This window comes from Papilio polytes, unplaced genomic scaffold (genome assembly GCF_000836215.1).
Source record: "Papilio polytes unplaced genomic scaffold, Ppol_1.0 DF824047.1, whole genome shotgun sequence".
Taxonomy (NCBI): domain Eukaryota; kingdom Metazoa; phylum Arthropoda; class Insecta; order Lepidoptera; family Papilionidae; genus Papilio; species Papilio polytes.
This window is the reverse complement of record NW_013525157.1, coordinates 4,111,084-4,127,521: the sequence shown is the minus strand read 5'-3', so window position 1 is coordinate 4,127,521 and position 16,438 is coordinate 4,111,084. Positions and strand designations below refer to the sequence as shown.

At 32.6% G+C, this 16,438-nt stretch overlaps 4 protein-coding genes across 4 annotated transcripts in view; 3 read left to right on the top strand and 1 right to left on the bottom strand.

Annotated features, from left to right (window-relative positions):
• LOC106100353 overlaps positions 1-4,972 on the top strand; it is a 5,294-nt gene extending 322 nt beyond the window's left edge. The window contains exons 2-11 of the mRNA XM_013279180.1: positions 458-619; positions 1,284-1,394; positions 1,810-1,927; positions 2,217-2,301; positions 2,381-2,589; positions 2,729-3,139; positions 3,843-4,061; positions 4,171-4,394; positions 4,503-4,698; positions 4,790-4,972. Coding sequence (XP_013134634.1) covers positions 519-619; positions 1,284-1,394; positions 1,810-1,927; positions 2,217-2,301; positions 2,381-2,589; positions 2,729-3,139; positions 3,843-4,061; positions 4,171-4,394; positions 4,503-4,698; positions 4,790-4,972 — 1,857 coding nt within the window. The 5' untranslated portion in view covers positions 458-518. The remainder of the gene's footprint in view (positions 1-457; positions 620-1,283; positions 1,395-1,809; positions 1,928-2,216; positions 2,302-2,380; positions 2,590-2,728; positions 3,140-3,842; positions 4,062-4,170; positions 4,395-4,502; positions 4,699-4,789) is intronic.
• A 249-nt stretch (positions 4,973-5,221) lies between these two features.
• LOC106100422 (RING-box protein 1A) lies at positions 5,222-6,499 on the top strand. Its single transcript, XM_013279263.1, has 5 exons — positions 5,222-5,412; positions 5,520-5,547; positions 5,634-5,755; positions 5,983-6,068; positions 6,254-6,499. The coding sequence occupies exons 1-5, from the start codon at positions 5,320-5,322 to the stop codon at positions 6,264-6,266; spliced, it is 342 nt and encodes a 113-aa protein (XP_013134717.1). The 5' UTR covers positions 5,222-5,319; the 3' UTR covers positions 6,267-6,499.
• A 460-nt stretch (positions 6,500-6,959) lies between these two features.
• LOC106100398 (histone-lysine N-methyltransferase SUV420H1) lies at positions 6,960-11,630 on the bottom strand. Its single transcript, XM_013279229.1, has 3 exons — positions 11,408-11,630; positions 10,755-11,084; positions 6,960-10,682 (listed from the first exon to the last, which is right to left on the bottom strand). The coding sequence occupies exons 2-3, from the start codon at positions 11,073-11,075 to the stop codon at positions 8,928-8,930; spliced, it is 2,076 nt and encodes a 691-aa protein (XP_013134683.1). The 5' UTR covers positions 11,076-11,084; positions 11,408-11,630; the 3' UTR covers positions 6,960-8,927.
• A 512-nt stretch (positions 11,631-12,142) lies between these two features.
• Positions 12,143-16,438, top strand: part of LOC106100414 (mitochondrial ornithine transporter 1) — a 5,107-nt gene continuing 811 nt past the window's right edge. The window contains exons 1-6 of the mRNA XM_013279251.1: positions 12,143-12,274; positions 12,627-12,713; positions 12,989-13,233; positions 14,155-14,301; positions 14,895-15,021; positions 15,563-15,760. Of these exons, the coding sequence (XP_013134705.1) occupies positions 12,647-12,713; positions 12,989-13,233; positions 14,155-14,301; positions 14,895-15,021; positions 15,563-15,760 (784 nt within the window). The 5' untranslated portion in view covers positions 12,143-12,274; positions 12,627-12,646. The remainder of the gene's footprint in view (positions 12,275-12,626; positions 12,714-12,988; positions 13,234-14,154; positions 14,302-14,894; positions 15,022-15,562; positions 15,761-16,438) is intronic.

Here is a 16,438-nt window from a genome sequence, read left to right as displayed (position 1 = left end):
TTCCAGCAGTATATATATTATTGGATGTAAATTACATTTATTTGTATTAATTTTTTTCTTGGAATAGTTAATGCAACTTAAAGTTTTTATAATCAAAGATATAAGAAATTTTAGCGTAGTCTTCATAATATATCTGTTTTGTGCACTATTAATAAAACAATTTTACTTGTGTTTTAATTTATTCCATTACAAGTGGATCTCGGGCCGAGATTCGCCAAACAAATTTACATTTTTCATCTCGCCTGTCAATTTACCTTCGTTTAAAGCAAACTTGTACCTCGTTACAATTACTAATAACTAATTATTTACACACATACGAACACGTTTGTGGATCAGACCAATGTCACTATGAACAGTGCATGACTCGCTCTAGATGTATTAGCATGTGTGATTCACAACACAACTTGAATGAAGACGGGATAAGATTTAAAAATCGATAACGGTAATTGGTTCGCAGAGGGCGTGTGATTAAAGTGCTTCCTATTACTCCGTAATAAAAATTTGCTCCCGGACATATTATGATGGTGAAAAATAAAGAGAAATCCAATCAGAACGGCGCGGGTGGGAAGGAGTGGCGCGAGCGGAATGAGCCTCTGCTCGCTGTGCCTGAGGATGAAAGGTGAGTCGGCGAGCCTTCATTAAGCACACTATTAGTCGATAAGCGCTCGATCAAACAAAAACAAATCGGCTTGTAACCTTACACCCACACGATTGCAGCTTTAAATTTAATTCTCCATCTTTCACTGATCTTCTTATTTTACTAGTCTTATGTATGTTGCGTAACATTAACAAAATGTAATATACCGTCGTCATCTTCTTGACGGAAAGATAACCGAAGCCCAGCAATTGCTCGACAAGTCCTAACTTATTATCTAAAACCAGACAACTACCTTAACATTATTACGTCACTAAAATTCTCGTTGTACCAGCATAACCGCTTATTTTAGAAGATTGGTCGCAAATCTAATATTTATGACAAGCATATTTAACATTTACTTATCAATATTAGCAAATATCATCATAATTGTAATATGAGTCAATATTAGTTCCATTTGTTTGCTCAATTGATCCTAAATAGTTAATTATTAGTAAGTAACCTAAGTCTCATGAGAACAATGGTTTAATTAAGTCATTTAACGTAATGAACAACCATTTTTAGCTTCGAGCTTCACGCTTAAAATAAACAAAAAGCAATCTTAACCTAACAACAAAAAATAGCCCTGGCATTGTTATTACTTCTATTTAAGTTTTTCGTTACATAATGAAAATCCAATCGGTTTCAGAGAGCATCCCCCACACTCACTGCCGCGGCTGAGCGTCGTTCTGCCTTGTAGCAGCACCTCCAGCGTCGACCACGCACCGAACAAACCACGGAGCCCTCTCTCACACGGCGAGTGAGTCTATACTGATAGCTTACATAAGCCTCAACCTTCATCAATAACATGGAATGTTACACAAGTTAATATCAATATAGCTAGCTAAAAGTGCAACCCCATAGAAAGAATTGGATGTTTTTTACGTTATTTTAGTTATTTTCCACTAAAATAACACTACGTTAAAGTAGTACTACTATAAAGTATGAAGGCACTCAATCTATCGCATGCAGGTCTATTTAGATATTTCAAACAATTTCCGCTGAATAATTTGTACAAGCTGAATCAGTTACACGAAATTCTGTGCATTTGCTAAATTTAATGAAGAATTTCAAATTTCATCTGATTAATTAAACAGTTTTGGAATAATTATCGTTAGCTGCAGGTGTGTGTGCACTGAACGTACTAATTGTTTCCATATATCATTTTGTTTCAGTGAATCAATGACAGTGGTCTTGTCAGCGTTTTACGCTAAGCTACTGATAGTTTTAGGTCTTGCACTGCCGGTCACCAGCACTATACAGAATGAACTTGTTACAAACGTTACCTCAGATGTAAGTATTAAGATTTAGAGTAGGCGTGCCACCTTGGACTAAACTATCGGACAACGGTTATGTGATTGTCGATTGTTTCGCAGCCCATTCAACTGTTTAACTCAATCTCTATATAAGATCATAGGAATCAAAGCATGACTAAACAGTTGTGCGATACTTTAGTCAAAGTCAAAAAGGAAAGAAGGCGAGTAGCGAATCAAAGATTAATATAAAAAATTGAAATCACTTTAACTTAGGTTGCGATGATAAAGAGATGGGAGCATTTGACATTTCAACATATTCTTTTCAGATATTCACCATGTATTTGTATATTGTTAGTATGCTCTTTTTGGGTTACACATTTTACCATTTGAGCAAAGTGAAGAAAAGCAAAGGTAAGTATTTTCATCTCTAACATACAGAGTTTTATCATATTTTAAAATACTCCGCATAAATTATGTATTTTTCTTACAGTTAGTGTGAAACGGACGCGATACGGAAGTTTTTACCTGCATATAGGAGTAGCAGGTTTTAGTGTTGGCTCCATTATCTACTCCTGCCTACAGATCGCCGAGTATTTCGACCTGTCCGGAGATTGCCAGATAATTATGATCGCGTTAAAACCGACTCTGCGAATCTTATTTATGGTGGCACAAAGTGTATTTATATTTTCCTACACAGACGTAAGTAATACATTTTTAACGACATTTTTGTGGTTAAAATGGGATTCATATATTTTACTTTAACAAAACATTTTAATACTTAGAAAATTCATCTGATTTAAGATAAACATACATATTTAAAATTTTACCAATTTTACAGATATTGGACCCAATGCGCGGAGTAGTTCTTGATAGATTCGGTTTGATGCATTTAATTGCTACAAATGTTTGCGAGTGGCTTAACGTTATCATACAAGAGACAAGGGATGATATTATTGCTGTTGCATACAACAGTCCACCTTTCATAAGATACACCACCATCGATGAACCAACTAAATCTTCCATAGCAACTGATGAGGCAAACTATTTTGATCAAGATTACAATAGTACAGATATGATTGAAAATATAACAATATCTACAGATACTTGGAGTTGTAATATATCTGATATAATAACTCCTTTAATTAGATCTGTAAATCCGTATCTAAGACCTTGTGGTGTTGAGTACAGCCTTCTTTGCTCAATCATAATAGTTGTGATTTGGAACGACCTTTGCACCGTACCTGGATCGGTAAGGAATCTTATATCGTTTTTTATTTAAACTTTAATAGTAGTCGTGTTGTTTTTTTTTATAATGTGTCAGTGTCATCGTTGTACAAAATTGAATATGAATCGCACAAATCTGATTACATTGTCCGACGCAGCAATGAAACTGAGTGGACACATTCAGCAATGATAATTAAGTTAAACACGGTAGCGGAGATAGGAGAATGCAACACTCATTCAATTATACTTTCACGTATTACGAAAAAATATTTAAATATAAAAGACTAGCTATTGCTCGCGAATTCGCCCGCATGAAATTAAAAGTAATAAAAAAACATAGCCTATGTTACTCACGGATAAATTACCTTTCGACCGGTGAAAAAATGTATGATATCGGTACAGTAGCTTTTGAGTTACTTCAATACATACAAAAATCTTTTCTATTTATAATATTAGTACAGATTAATTCATTCATTTTGTCTTGACTTGTCAAAATAATCAATGTATAATTATTATATTCGAAACACGTTATTTAAACTGGAACAAACGAAACCTAATAACAAATTAATCATAGCTCTTTCACTTGTATTATTTTAACAACGAAATATATTTTTTTTTAATGTTTGTTAAGCTAGCGCTTGACCACGATCCCACCTGAAGAATGTGACGATGCAGTCAAAATGTAATTGCGCTAGCTTTAAGTAAATAATGTAATAAATGAATTTCAGAAACCTGGAAACGATGTCAATTCAAACGGGGTTTACACAAAAGAGGTGAAGCAATGCTGCGCGAGAGTAAAGTCCAACAATCACTTTTCCGTAGACTGCGGCAGCGCTCACAAGGGCTTGTTCATGGGTATAGCGGTACTAGCAGGGACCGTTGTGAGCCTCATGCTCTTCAATGGACTCTTTCAAAAGGACAAACACGTTGAACTTGCTTTATTACAGGTAACACGTCGGAAGGGCAAGTCAAAAGTGATCCTAATATTTTTAAAATTCATCAAAAACAAATGAAATCGCTAAATGACATTTAATTATTTACATTTTATATTTTCAGATCAATATATGGGAGACAGTTCTATTTGTTATCATGACTATAGGCTCTGGAGCTTGTATTCAGAGAATGCGTTTATTGACATTACGCAAAATATCTACCACGATGCCTCTGGAGCACGCGTTGCTCCTTGTCACCCAATGTGGAGTCTACCTTTATTATCTCTTTCAAATTATAGGAGCCGGCTTCCTTATTCAAAGATATCCTGAAGGCCGACGAGCGACAAGGCAAGTTATTTTTAAATTAATTTAAGTTATTTTCCTACAACACACACACCAAATTTGCCAACAGTAAATAGGATCATCCTCTTCATATTAATTTTATTTCATTTATAGGATAATAGCACCACTATGTGCAGTTATACAAAGTTCGTGCCAGTCCTTGCTGGTGCTAGATGCGTGGTCGCGGCGGTGCGCGGGTGCGAGCAGAAGGCCCGGTCGGCAGCTGGTGACATTCCTATTGGTCGGCAACTTTGCACTGTGGCTGCTCAACCGTGTAAAAAACGCGAGAGCAGAATACCATCCCCTACAAGTAAATTCTTCTTCTTTCGTCAGAAAATTTAGTTTTGACGGTTTACTTCACTCAAATATACCTAAATAAAACATTTTTTTGTCTTTTACAGATGGAATTTTTCGGAGTATGGGCATGGACATTAATTACGCATGTGTCGGTGCCACTTTTAGTTTGCTACAGATTTCAAGCTACGGTTTGCTTCTACGAAATTTGGAAGAACTCGTATAAAACGAAAAACTATACCAGTAGCCGCGACGATAATGAATTCGAACTGAAAAACCATGTAGCTTAATAATAATAAATTTCCTTCCTTTTCAATTTTTTTTATTTCTCTTGGCAAAAGAAATGCTACGACTTTATTATTATTGCAGTTTCCTAAATCCAAAAGCTTTAAACAAGCGTCTTATACATTACCGTTCGACATTATCTTACTTGAAGGATTTTTTTGCATAGTTACTTTTTTTATTACTGGCTAAGGCATTAAACATTTATAAAACAGCAACACTAAATTGGACTTGAATACGACTGGCTGTCAAATTAACATCAAAGTTCAAAGCTGTCATTGTCAAATAACATCTATGAAATTACTAACAGTTTATTAACATTTTAGGACCATAAAACAAGGTAATTGTAAAAAACATGGCATCCGCAATGGATATTGACGAAGACGAAGTCGAAATGGCTTCTTCAAGCAGTAGCAAAGGAGACAAGAAAAGATTTGAAGTAAAAAAGGTAAAGTCATCATTTGCACCCAATAATTTTCTTTGTTGCTATCACTCTTTGTTTTTATAAACAAATAAATGATTAACTGAAATTCAATAAGATAATTCTAATTTCAGTGGAACGCCGTTGCTTTGTGGGCTTGGGGTAAGTTTGAAATAATCGATTTGGTGTATAACCTATAAGTTGTATTCACGAAATTCTTTTAATAACTAAGTCTAAGTTACTTGCAGATATTGTGGTGGACAACTGCGCAATCTGTCGTAACCACATAATGGATCTTTGCATAGAATGCCAAGCGAATCAAGCATCTGCTACCAGTGAAGAATGCACAGTTGCTTGGGGAGTTTGTAATGTAAGTATAAATGTGTGTTTGTTATGTCAATAATAACCGAAACCCGTATTATTAAATTTAATTTAATATTTGAGATTTAATTTATACAAAAACTAATATATGTTAATAATAAATATGGTCCATTTTCACTTTCAATGAATTTTTGTCTAATGTAGATTTTGATGCAGCTTAAAGACTTCCTTTAGTTTAGATTGTCATTAACATTGTATTCCAAAATTATTTTTCAGCATGCATTCCACTTCCATTGTATTTCACGTTGGCTCAAAACTCGACAAGTGTGTCCATTAGACAACAGAGAATGGGAGTTCCAAAAGTAAGTTAATTGAATGAAACTTTGTAACCATCATAGAATTTAATGTTATAAAACATTTTAGCATTTGATGATCAACAAATTGACAAAGAATCCTCCAGTCCGCTCCAAAATTAAAGAGAGTAAAATCAAAATATTCAAGACATTCTGATATTATTGATTAACTATTGTTTCTTGTGTATTTACAGGTATGGCCACTAATTCTTACACACCACTTAACAATCTCTCACCCTAGAAGTGGTCTCCAGTGTAATTTGGCGTAATGTGTAACTTTTGCATTAAGTTTTTAATAAACCAACTGCGAGTACTAAATTTTTTTGTTATTAATTCTGACAATTTATTGTAAACTAATAATTAAAATACCATAAAAACAGTAAATATTCAACTTGATTTCTTACCTTTAATTTTGCATTAAATAAGAACATTTTTTTGTGTGTCTGTCTCTTTATTCCTCAATATAGACCCATCCCTATTATTCCATGGTCAATTTGAAACAAGGGACAAAGAATGACATCGTAAACATATTTTGTTTATTCAGCATCACTGACAGGACCAGAAAAGTGACAAATACCAACTTCAACATGTGTAATAGCCTCACTGGCGCCAATTTGTCACATTATTCCAGTGCTGATTAGTACTATTGGCATAAAGACTCATCAGCTAATTCACGTAATATTTGAGAAACAAGCAGGGTAAAGTTGAAATTAGAAATGTTTTAAACGTGAAAAAAAAGAGGAATGTTGAGAGAATTTTCTTACAATAGTAATATGGTTGATAAATCAAATACGATATAACTATTCCTAGTTATCATTTGCTCTATAGGTTTCCAGTTGTAAGCTAATAATTTGAATTCATTGTCGTACTTATCAGGGTTTTTAAAATAAAATCGTTAAGTCATTTGTTTCATTCAATCGAATAATTGTTTATTTTTGATAATCATGATCCTTTAAAATGCTACAAACCAAAAGGTGACATTTATATATTACGTAAGTATATTACTTTTTCTGATATCTAATATTTGAGGAATATTCACCAATGGTTGAGCCAGAACTAGCAGTTATGTACAATCGGAGAATCTGGCGGTGTTCCACCTTAAAAGCTAATCACTTGAATGTAGTATACCCATTGAGACACGGAACAATAACCAATAGGACATAGCTTTTGTATTTACTAAAAAGGTCGGTTTTGTCATCTCAGAACTACTAGGTTATTTGTAAGAGAGTTTGTCTTTAGAGGGACGAGGTAATTTTTCGTAAGTGGGACACCGCAGATTTCCGAGATTGTACATCAAAAACGAGTAAAATATACTATTACAATGTGAGAAATACAAACAATTATTCATCATTAAAATCATTGGTAATGTCCTAACTCCTAATCAATACAATGGCTGTACGATGCGGCAGTGTTCAAGCTAATAAGTACCTATAACATGGAAAAACCATATTTTTTTTTAAATTTTATTTATTATGTATTAATATTTTTTTCCTAATTTTGTCATTTACATACCAACAAATGGAGATCGAATACTTCACTAAAAGTAACTTTGAAGCCGGAATTACATTTAATTCATAACACGAAGTCATGGGATCCATCAAACTACCTACATACTAGACATGCGAACTTATATTTATATAATCATACGAATTTACAATAACAATATGCCTGCATTTCAAATAGTCACGATTTAAGTATTCCCCCTTTAAAAGTACATAGAGAAATGTAGTTGTGATCTATGATTTTTTTGTTCCTGCGCTTTATAAGGCGATTACATATTTGAAATGAAATAAGTTTCATACATATATCATTGTTTAATTCATACATATATTAGTATGATATTTCAATAGGTATGAAAAATATTAAAGCTAATAACCAAAACCTAGTGTCTATATTTAGACAAGAAATAATGTTAAATGTTATTTAACTAGGCTGGTAAATAAGGTGTACATAAATCACAATAATTTTTCTAACTTCTGGGTATTATTGCTTTGTTTAAAAACATAATACTCAATAACAAATTTACATCTAAAACTAAGTGGGATAAAGTCATTATTGTAATACCTGTACTGCAAGTCTCCTCAAAAATCTATCAGTCCTGGCCTAGGTGACATTAGCCCTTCAAGAGGAACTTCCAAATTTAAGTCAAAAATTTAAAACCCAGAAACGAGGCAATAACCAATAAGAATCCAGCATATTTACATGATATTAACATTTCTATCCTGTGATTTATATCAAAATATCTTAATACTAATTACATAATTGCTTGTTAGACAGTTCCAGATATTACCATAAGTTTATTTATAAGCGTAAAATACATGGATCGCGTAACTCGTACATGTCAAACTAGAGTAATCCCGGCGAATCACTAACATTACTACATACATTATTTATAACGTGGTTACTGAAGTCTCCTGGATCTTATTACACCACAGTAACATCTGCGGCACTAACTACAGACCTAAACACGAACAGAATTAAATATAACATCACTACAACAGTGAAATGACAAAATTAACAAAATTTAAAGGAAATGTTCAATTAAACTCCAAATAATGGAATTCTATCCACACATTAAAAACAAACATAAAACATGCAAATAAATTCATTTCTGATTAATACATTTCACTAAAAGGTCAATTAGATAAAAACAATTGAGTGCTAATGATGTAACACAGTTTTTACATATTTTTGTAATAAATATCTTGGAATTATCACTTTAATCATTCTGATGCCTATCACACATTATTCAAATATGAATGTTCACATCACAAAATAAATACTAGACGAAATAATCCTAGTCAGTATCAATTAAACTAATAATTGAATATAGCGGTGGAAATAATAACTATAAGGTAGTTGCGGCTGTCAGTCCGCCGATATTGCGTTTGGAATATTTATAGTTCGACTCTCATTGCCGACAATCAGCCGCAATCTTTTCATCGGAGGCAGAGGACGGATTGGACTATGTTTACGATGTCGTTCTTTTGATCGTCTACGCTTCTTTAAACGGCGGGCCGTTTCAGGATCTACGCCCTCCAGGCGCAACACTTCATATTCTGGTTCATCTGTTGTACCACCACAATTCATTACTTCTTCAGCTGGGCTACGTTTCATTCTCAGAGTTAACTTTAATGTTTTTCTTTGTGGTGGTGTACAGGGACACTCACTGCTTTTATTTGAGTTATCTGCAAGTCCAGACTCTGGTTCCTTTTTTACCTCTTCAATCCTATGAGAGATATCAACTTTGTGTTTGCTTATTGTAGTATCTGTAGATTCACTTGGGTTTACATTTTCTCTAAAGTCAAATATTTCTCTTTTTATACATGTCTCATCATTCACACATTCAACTTTGTTCTGTTCTTTTCTATATGAACTATCATAGCATTCTTTCTTTATTGTTAACATAGAAGTACATGATTCAGCTCTTTCCAATAGAGATTCTTTGTTATCGTTACTGTTTTCTGTTTCTGTATCTGCTTTACTAATATTACTAGTCTCAGATTGGAAATTATCTTTAAAAATATCATTATGTAGTTCTTGTTTAATTTGTATTTTATCTGTATCTGTATAATTAGGCAATTCTGTGTCTTGTTTAGGAACAATATGATTTCTTCCATTTTTAACTTCTGTGCTATTCTTTGAACTATTTCTAACTTTTGTACAAGGGGATTGAGAATCAATGAGGCGTTTATGACTTCGTAAAACTATACCAGTATGGGAGTCACAACTGCTCCGTGAACTAGTTATACTGCAACAACGCGAAGGTTGTTCATGAAGCTGTGATGCAGTGGCAGTAGCAGAAACACCGTTATGAGCACGACCACTGTCGGCCCTTCTTCTCAAACGTTCACCTCTTCGTGAAGCTGAAGATTCTCTACTCCCTTGTGATTCTTTGTCACGGGATCCATCAACAACATCTGCAATACATCCTTGAGCTATTAACAGTTCAGCATCATATTTTGTCAATCCTTTTTGCTTCATTTCCTTCATACTAAGAGGGGAAACAATATTAGAAACTTGTCTGTTTGATATTCGAGCCTTTTCAGGAGGTTTCCCGTTTTCTGGTTTTTGTGTTAACTTAGCTTTTGTCCTATTTATTCTATTATCAGTTTCTCTAAATCTATATCTTGTAGCTTCCTCATCATTGTGTCCATTCTTTACTGAAAATGCACCCTTACCTCGTCTTTCACAAGTTTCACATTCACAATAGCAATTCCCATTGCCAAAAAAGTCTTCACCGTAATAACAAGTAATTTCTTCTCCAACCTCTATATCCCTTAATACACGAACAAAAGCTTTGCCACGATCTGTGGCTTCAAAAGTACATGTTGGCCTACAATCATGATTAATGTATGCAGCTGGTCCAAGCCATAACTGAGCACAATTTTTTCTACAACTGTACATAACAGAAAAATCATTTTTTCCAGGATGTAGCAGCTGTTTTTCTTCTTCTTCAGTCATTTCAGCAATACATCCAACGAGAAAGTCAATCCTTTCATGTTTGAAAAACTTCTTAGTAGTTGAAATTTTAGCTCCAACTCCACCTTCTAATGAATATCTATAACATGGTTCAATTACAAATCCAGCCTTTTTGTCGAAAACCCTCAGATAGCGATAAATCTGAAAATTAACAAAACAATTAAAATTTACAGTAAAAAAAAGAATCACCAATAGTAAGTTTTGTTTACTAACATGTTCTCTGAACTTGTTTTGTTGATGTTTGTTTTTTGTGAAATGTCTTGGCATCCATTCTCCATTTGACAATTTGTTGTATGCTTTATTATAATCCTGTGTTTGAATAAATTCTTTTATGATACTTTTTAATTCCTCTTTATTAGTTTTTAATGGTCTGTAACGTATGTTCATCTTATGTGTTGTGATGCCAAGATATGGATCAACTATTAGAGCTGTTGCTAAGTCGTCGTAGTCCGAAAGCTCGCGGGGAGTCATACCCATCGGCTGCATTTTGTGAAGCACTTGCCTCCCAGGGTATGATGCCGACCCAACAACCATCCTGATTACCTAAACAAAGACGCGAAAGATTTCGTAAAAACAACATAACTTATACACAATTATAACGTTGTTTTTGGAATTTCACATTGTTATTTATTAATATACGATTTATGTAATCGAACCCTTGTATCATACACATAACTAGTAAATACAGAAAATTATAATTCTATAAAAGAGTAAAATTTAAAAGGACAAATATGGCGGCCGATCACTAATCTTAAAAAATCGACACGTCAAATTTTCACACTGTTTTTCACATAATTAAATACACTGATCACTAAAATACTTATATTACCTCAAAGAACAGACATTCGAATATCTTATAAACTTACTTATTGCGTTAAAACAACTCCAAAGTCATATTTATTTCCAATAACAACTCTGCTATATCGAAAGCATTCGGACGCTTGAACGGATAGGTTATTAACAAATTTATCAAAACAAAAACTCAGTTTTAAATTTGCATTTTATATTTCTATACATATAACTCAGATTATTAATAAACAGCATTAACTATATTTGAAAATCATAAAGAAAAGCTGAAAAACAACCATGTTTTCGTACACTTCATTCATATGTTAATGTTTTTACAGATTATTAAATACCGTTACTTGGTTTAATTAAAAAAGCATAATTTAATAAAAATGTTAGAATTTTTAAGATCTTTATACGCAAACTTAATGTTAAGTATTTACGATAAGGTAAGTAATTATTTAAAAATATTTTATTAAGTTACTCAAATAGTTTTAGTAACTAATCGAGGACGCACTCCGTGAACTATTTACCATAGAGTATTTAACAGTTACTGTCAGTGTCAGTTGTCATTGTGAACAAATATTGATAAAATTAAATTAGAATCAAAGGACTTATAGAACATGTGAAAAGCTGTACGGTACACTTTATACATTACAATAACTCATCGATATTGCACATGCACAATGGATTCAACACCTTTGTCGCCGTTTAAGTTGAAAAGTAATTACTTTCAATTGATTTAAAACATGGCTTGTCTTCGATTTATTCTTTGAGCAACAAATGTCACTGTCAAATGTGCCAACTAAAAGTTTCAATTCAAATTGTGACACCTTCGTTGATGGTTGTATTAAGTTAGTTTTGGATGTTTTTCGTATTATTCAATTAAACTTTATATTAGTAACTTCTTATAGGCTCAAAGTTTTCAATACATTACGACAAACAAAGTGAGTACCAAAAGTTTTTTCCAGTCTTGTTTTTGTTAAAAATAAGATCGCGCATATAAAATTTATGGAAGATATCAAAAGATTTTTTTAAATATACAATCATGTTCTTAAGAAATGTGTCTATGCTAAAATATAGTTGTTTTTATGTATGATATTCCTTTCGCATTTCGTGAGTTTTTTTAATTACAAACATACTTTGCCTATTTTCTGAATTATGGTTATCTTCGACTATAATAAAATTAAAAAAAAAGACATACCACTCCATTTTTGTAATTCACCTCTCGCCTCATTCTTTTCATACAATAATTTTATTAGTTAATCAAAAAAAGTTTTATAAACTACTTCATTTTAGGTTTGTTAAGAAAACTTAAGATGGCACACTCCTCGGAGAGCAAAGGCTTAAAAAGCGGAGCAATTGATTTTGTTGCAGGATCACTTGGTATTTATTGTTCCCTTGCATTTGACTTTTAATACAATCGACTTCAAATATGTTTAGATTTACTAAAAATAAAACACATTTCTTATAATAAAGTACTTATTACATAAAACACTTATTTAGATTTGATCTATAACATATTGAGCTTATTCTTAGCTCCTGCTGTTTTATTACAAATATTTTTTATTTATATACAATTGTTAATAACTTTGTATTCTTATATTGTGATTATATGTGTTTTTCAATTATATTTATAAAAATATAATAATTTGATCCAGGTGGTGTAGCAGTTGTTTATGTTGGGCAACCATTGGATACAGTGAAAGTAAAGATGCAAACGTTCCCTCACCTATATAAAGGCATGTATGATTGTTTAAAACAGACACTCAGAAATGATGGCATAATCCGAGGGCTATATGCAGGGACCACACCAGCGATAATGGCCAATGTTGCAGAGAACTCTGTACTTTTTGCAGCATATGGCTATTGTCAAAAGTTTGTTTGTCATGTTACAGGTACCGAGGTAAACATTTTGTTTTGATTTTTTTATGAATGAGGGCTATATCTTTACTTCTATACTAATATTATAAAAAGAAAAGATTTGTATTTTTGTATGTCTTTCATCAGGATTTCAGTAATTCATTCACCATTAGAAAGTTAATTTATCTGTGTGTAATATAGGCTATTTGTATTATTATTTTTAATTTCATAGACAAATTTGTAAGCAAATGCTAGTTAGCAATATGTAATTATGTGTGAAACAGCATTGAATGCACTAGCTGATGGGCTTAAATCTTACTTCTTACTTATACTTATAATATTATAAAGGCAAAAGTTTAGATGGATGGATTTATGTTTGTTAGAGTTTGTAGCTTAAACGGCTGAACGGATCTTGATGAAATTTGGCATGGACATAGAGCATAGCCTAGAAGAATACATAGGCTACTCACTTTTGTTTTTTTAATTTAACTTTTTAATTCCACATGGACGGAGGCGCAGGCGAAAGCTAGCAGAAAATAATTTCTTCATCATTCTATGGTGTGCTTTTAATGATTGCTAATTATTCTGAAAGGGTTGTCAGGAAAAATGGGTATCAGAACCAATTCAAATCATGTATTATCCTAATTTTTAAATTCTTGATGGAGTGGATTTGTTAAATTTAAATGTTGGCTGTAATTGAAAAAGGGCCCATTGTATAAGTCATTAACCTTTTTGCTTTGATTAATTATTAGGTGTAATATGTATGAGCGTGTATTGTAATTTACAGGTCAAAGTTTGTTAATAGTTTAATTAAGTATTCATTCTCATTTTACTTTAAGTCCAAGATAAAGTACGATTTTTTTATTATAAAGGGAAATTATAGATTCTGTTAATAATTTACAAAGCGAAACATAATTGCATCACACATGTTTCCTGTCATTTGATAAAAAAGTCAATATTTTAGAGCACGGACCAACTTTCTATGATGGGTAATGCAACTGCGGGATTCCTGGCCGCTTTCTTCTCGTCATTTACTTTGTGTCCCACTGAACTGATCAAGTGCCAACTTCAAGCCATGCGAGAGGTCAACATGCAAGGCTCCCAAACAGCTGTATGATGAATTTTGGGTATTTTATTATACATGTCATTATTATGAGTTGTTTTAAGCACAATTTTTCCTGATAAATTATTCTATGCTAATGTTAAATAGAGGCTAAATATATTTTTGTCTTTACATGTAAGGAATAAACTCGAAAATTACTCAATCGATTTTAAAAAATCTTTTACTGTTAGAAAGCTTCATTGGCACTGGATAACATTTTTTTTTAATATCGCTCAGACGAAGTCGCGATCAAAAGCTAGTCCGAACCTGGTTACTAGCAGTTATAAATGTGGTCCTATATTGAGATTACAAATTAAATAACTCGGAAGTATGACCACGTGCTTATCAAGAAGTATTTATCATTAGATAAACTTTTGAAGTCCATTTTTATTGGCATTGAGTGTACCCTTAATTTTCGTATTGGGAACAGATTAATCTATCCAAGTATGTTATAAAATAAAAGTAAAGTAAAAGTACAAGAACCTTTAAATTACTTGTTAAGCTTAATTTTATTAAACTAAATACACACTATCAGTACCTTGAGATAAATGTACGCGATATCAAGGGCAACAGATTGTAACTAATAGTCGTATTACTTATAGATAACGCCGCTACAGCTGTCTCAACAGATATTCAAACAATATGGGATACAAGGTCTCTTCAGAGGTCTGGTGCCGACCATCATGAGGGAGATGCCAGGATATTTCTTCTTTTTCGGTGGATATGAAGGTTCGAAAGTCTTTGTTAGAAAATAACCCATCGACTCTACCGATATTTGATTACTATTGATGTAGGCTAATATAAAAAAAATTAAAAACTACTCGGCCGTTTTAAAAAAGTCACCATTATAAAGCTAAATTATATCACTGTAACATAGTCTAGTTATATTAATAAAAAGTTATTTCACGCGGATGAAGTCGCGACCGAAATCTAGTAGTAATATGTATATAGACAATAATTGTATTTCTGATTTGTTTCATTAATTCATAATTTTGGTCCTACTCTCATATGGCTATTGTCTATATCTTGACAATAATTTAAATTACTAGCTTAGGCTCGCGACTCTGTCCGCTTAGAATTAAAAAAAGCAAGTAACCTGTGTTCTATGCTATCTACATGTACGCCAAATTTTATCAAGATCTGCTTCACCGAATAGGCTAGAAACTCTAACAAACATCCATCCATCCATCTAAACTTTCGCATTTATAATATTGGAGAAAATTTATTTTAAAATTTTTAAGTATTTCAACACCTGTATTTTTTATTTAAGGTACAAGAGAATTATTAGCGAAGCCAGGACAGTCAAAGGATGATATAGGCTTTGTTAGAACAATGATCGCGGGCGCAGTGGGCGGCTGTGTTCTGTGGACTGTCATCTTTCCTTCTGACGTCATCAAGTCACGTGTACAGATATCAAACAAAAAATTAAAGTTCCTAACAGTCGGATATGAGATTGTAAAGAATGAAGGTAAGTTGTACTTAAAATTGTAATCATCATTGCCCAGGGGAGGGTTAGGGGAAAGCAGCTGTCTAGAAGGGATAGAGGATGGAAGTATTAATTTAAAAAAAAAATGGTATAAGATCATATTGAAAACTAATGTAACTCATGTCTCATCCGAAATAAAATCTTCGCAATTCAGTTTTCGATGTAAAGATAAGCTAATTTTGACTTTCTCAGTCTTCACATCGAAACTAATGAAAATTTTAAGCCCCTTCGAAAAATTTACTTTAATCACAAACAGCAAAACTATAGAATTGTAAATCCTTTGATGATCTAATTTAAATGAATCCTTAAAACTTAAGTATAACGTTTATTTTGGATTGATTGTTTATCAGAATAGCGTAGACAATTCATGCTTACGTTATACTGATAACCTTTCAAGAGATAAAGTAGAAGTATTTTAATGTCATACCATATTTAGCTAAGTCTAGTTTATATATCAAGGCTGGAAAAGTGGTTATATACGCATTAACCGGTTTCGCGTGCATTTCTCAGATAAATCTAAACGCTTGTAACAATCTTGGATTAAATTAAAGATAATTTAATCCCGATCATTATAAATCATCCTAATATTATAAATGCGAAAGTTTAGATGGATGGATGGATGTTTGTTAGAGCCTAAACTTCTGTACGGATTTCGATGAA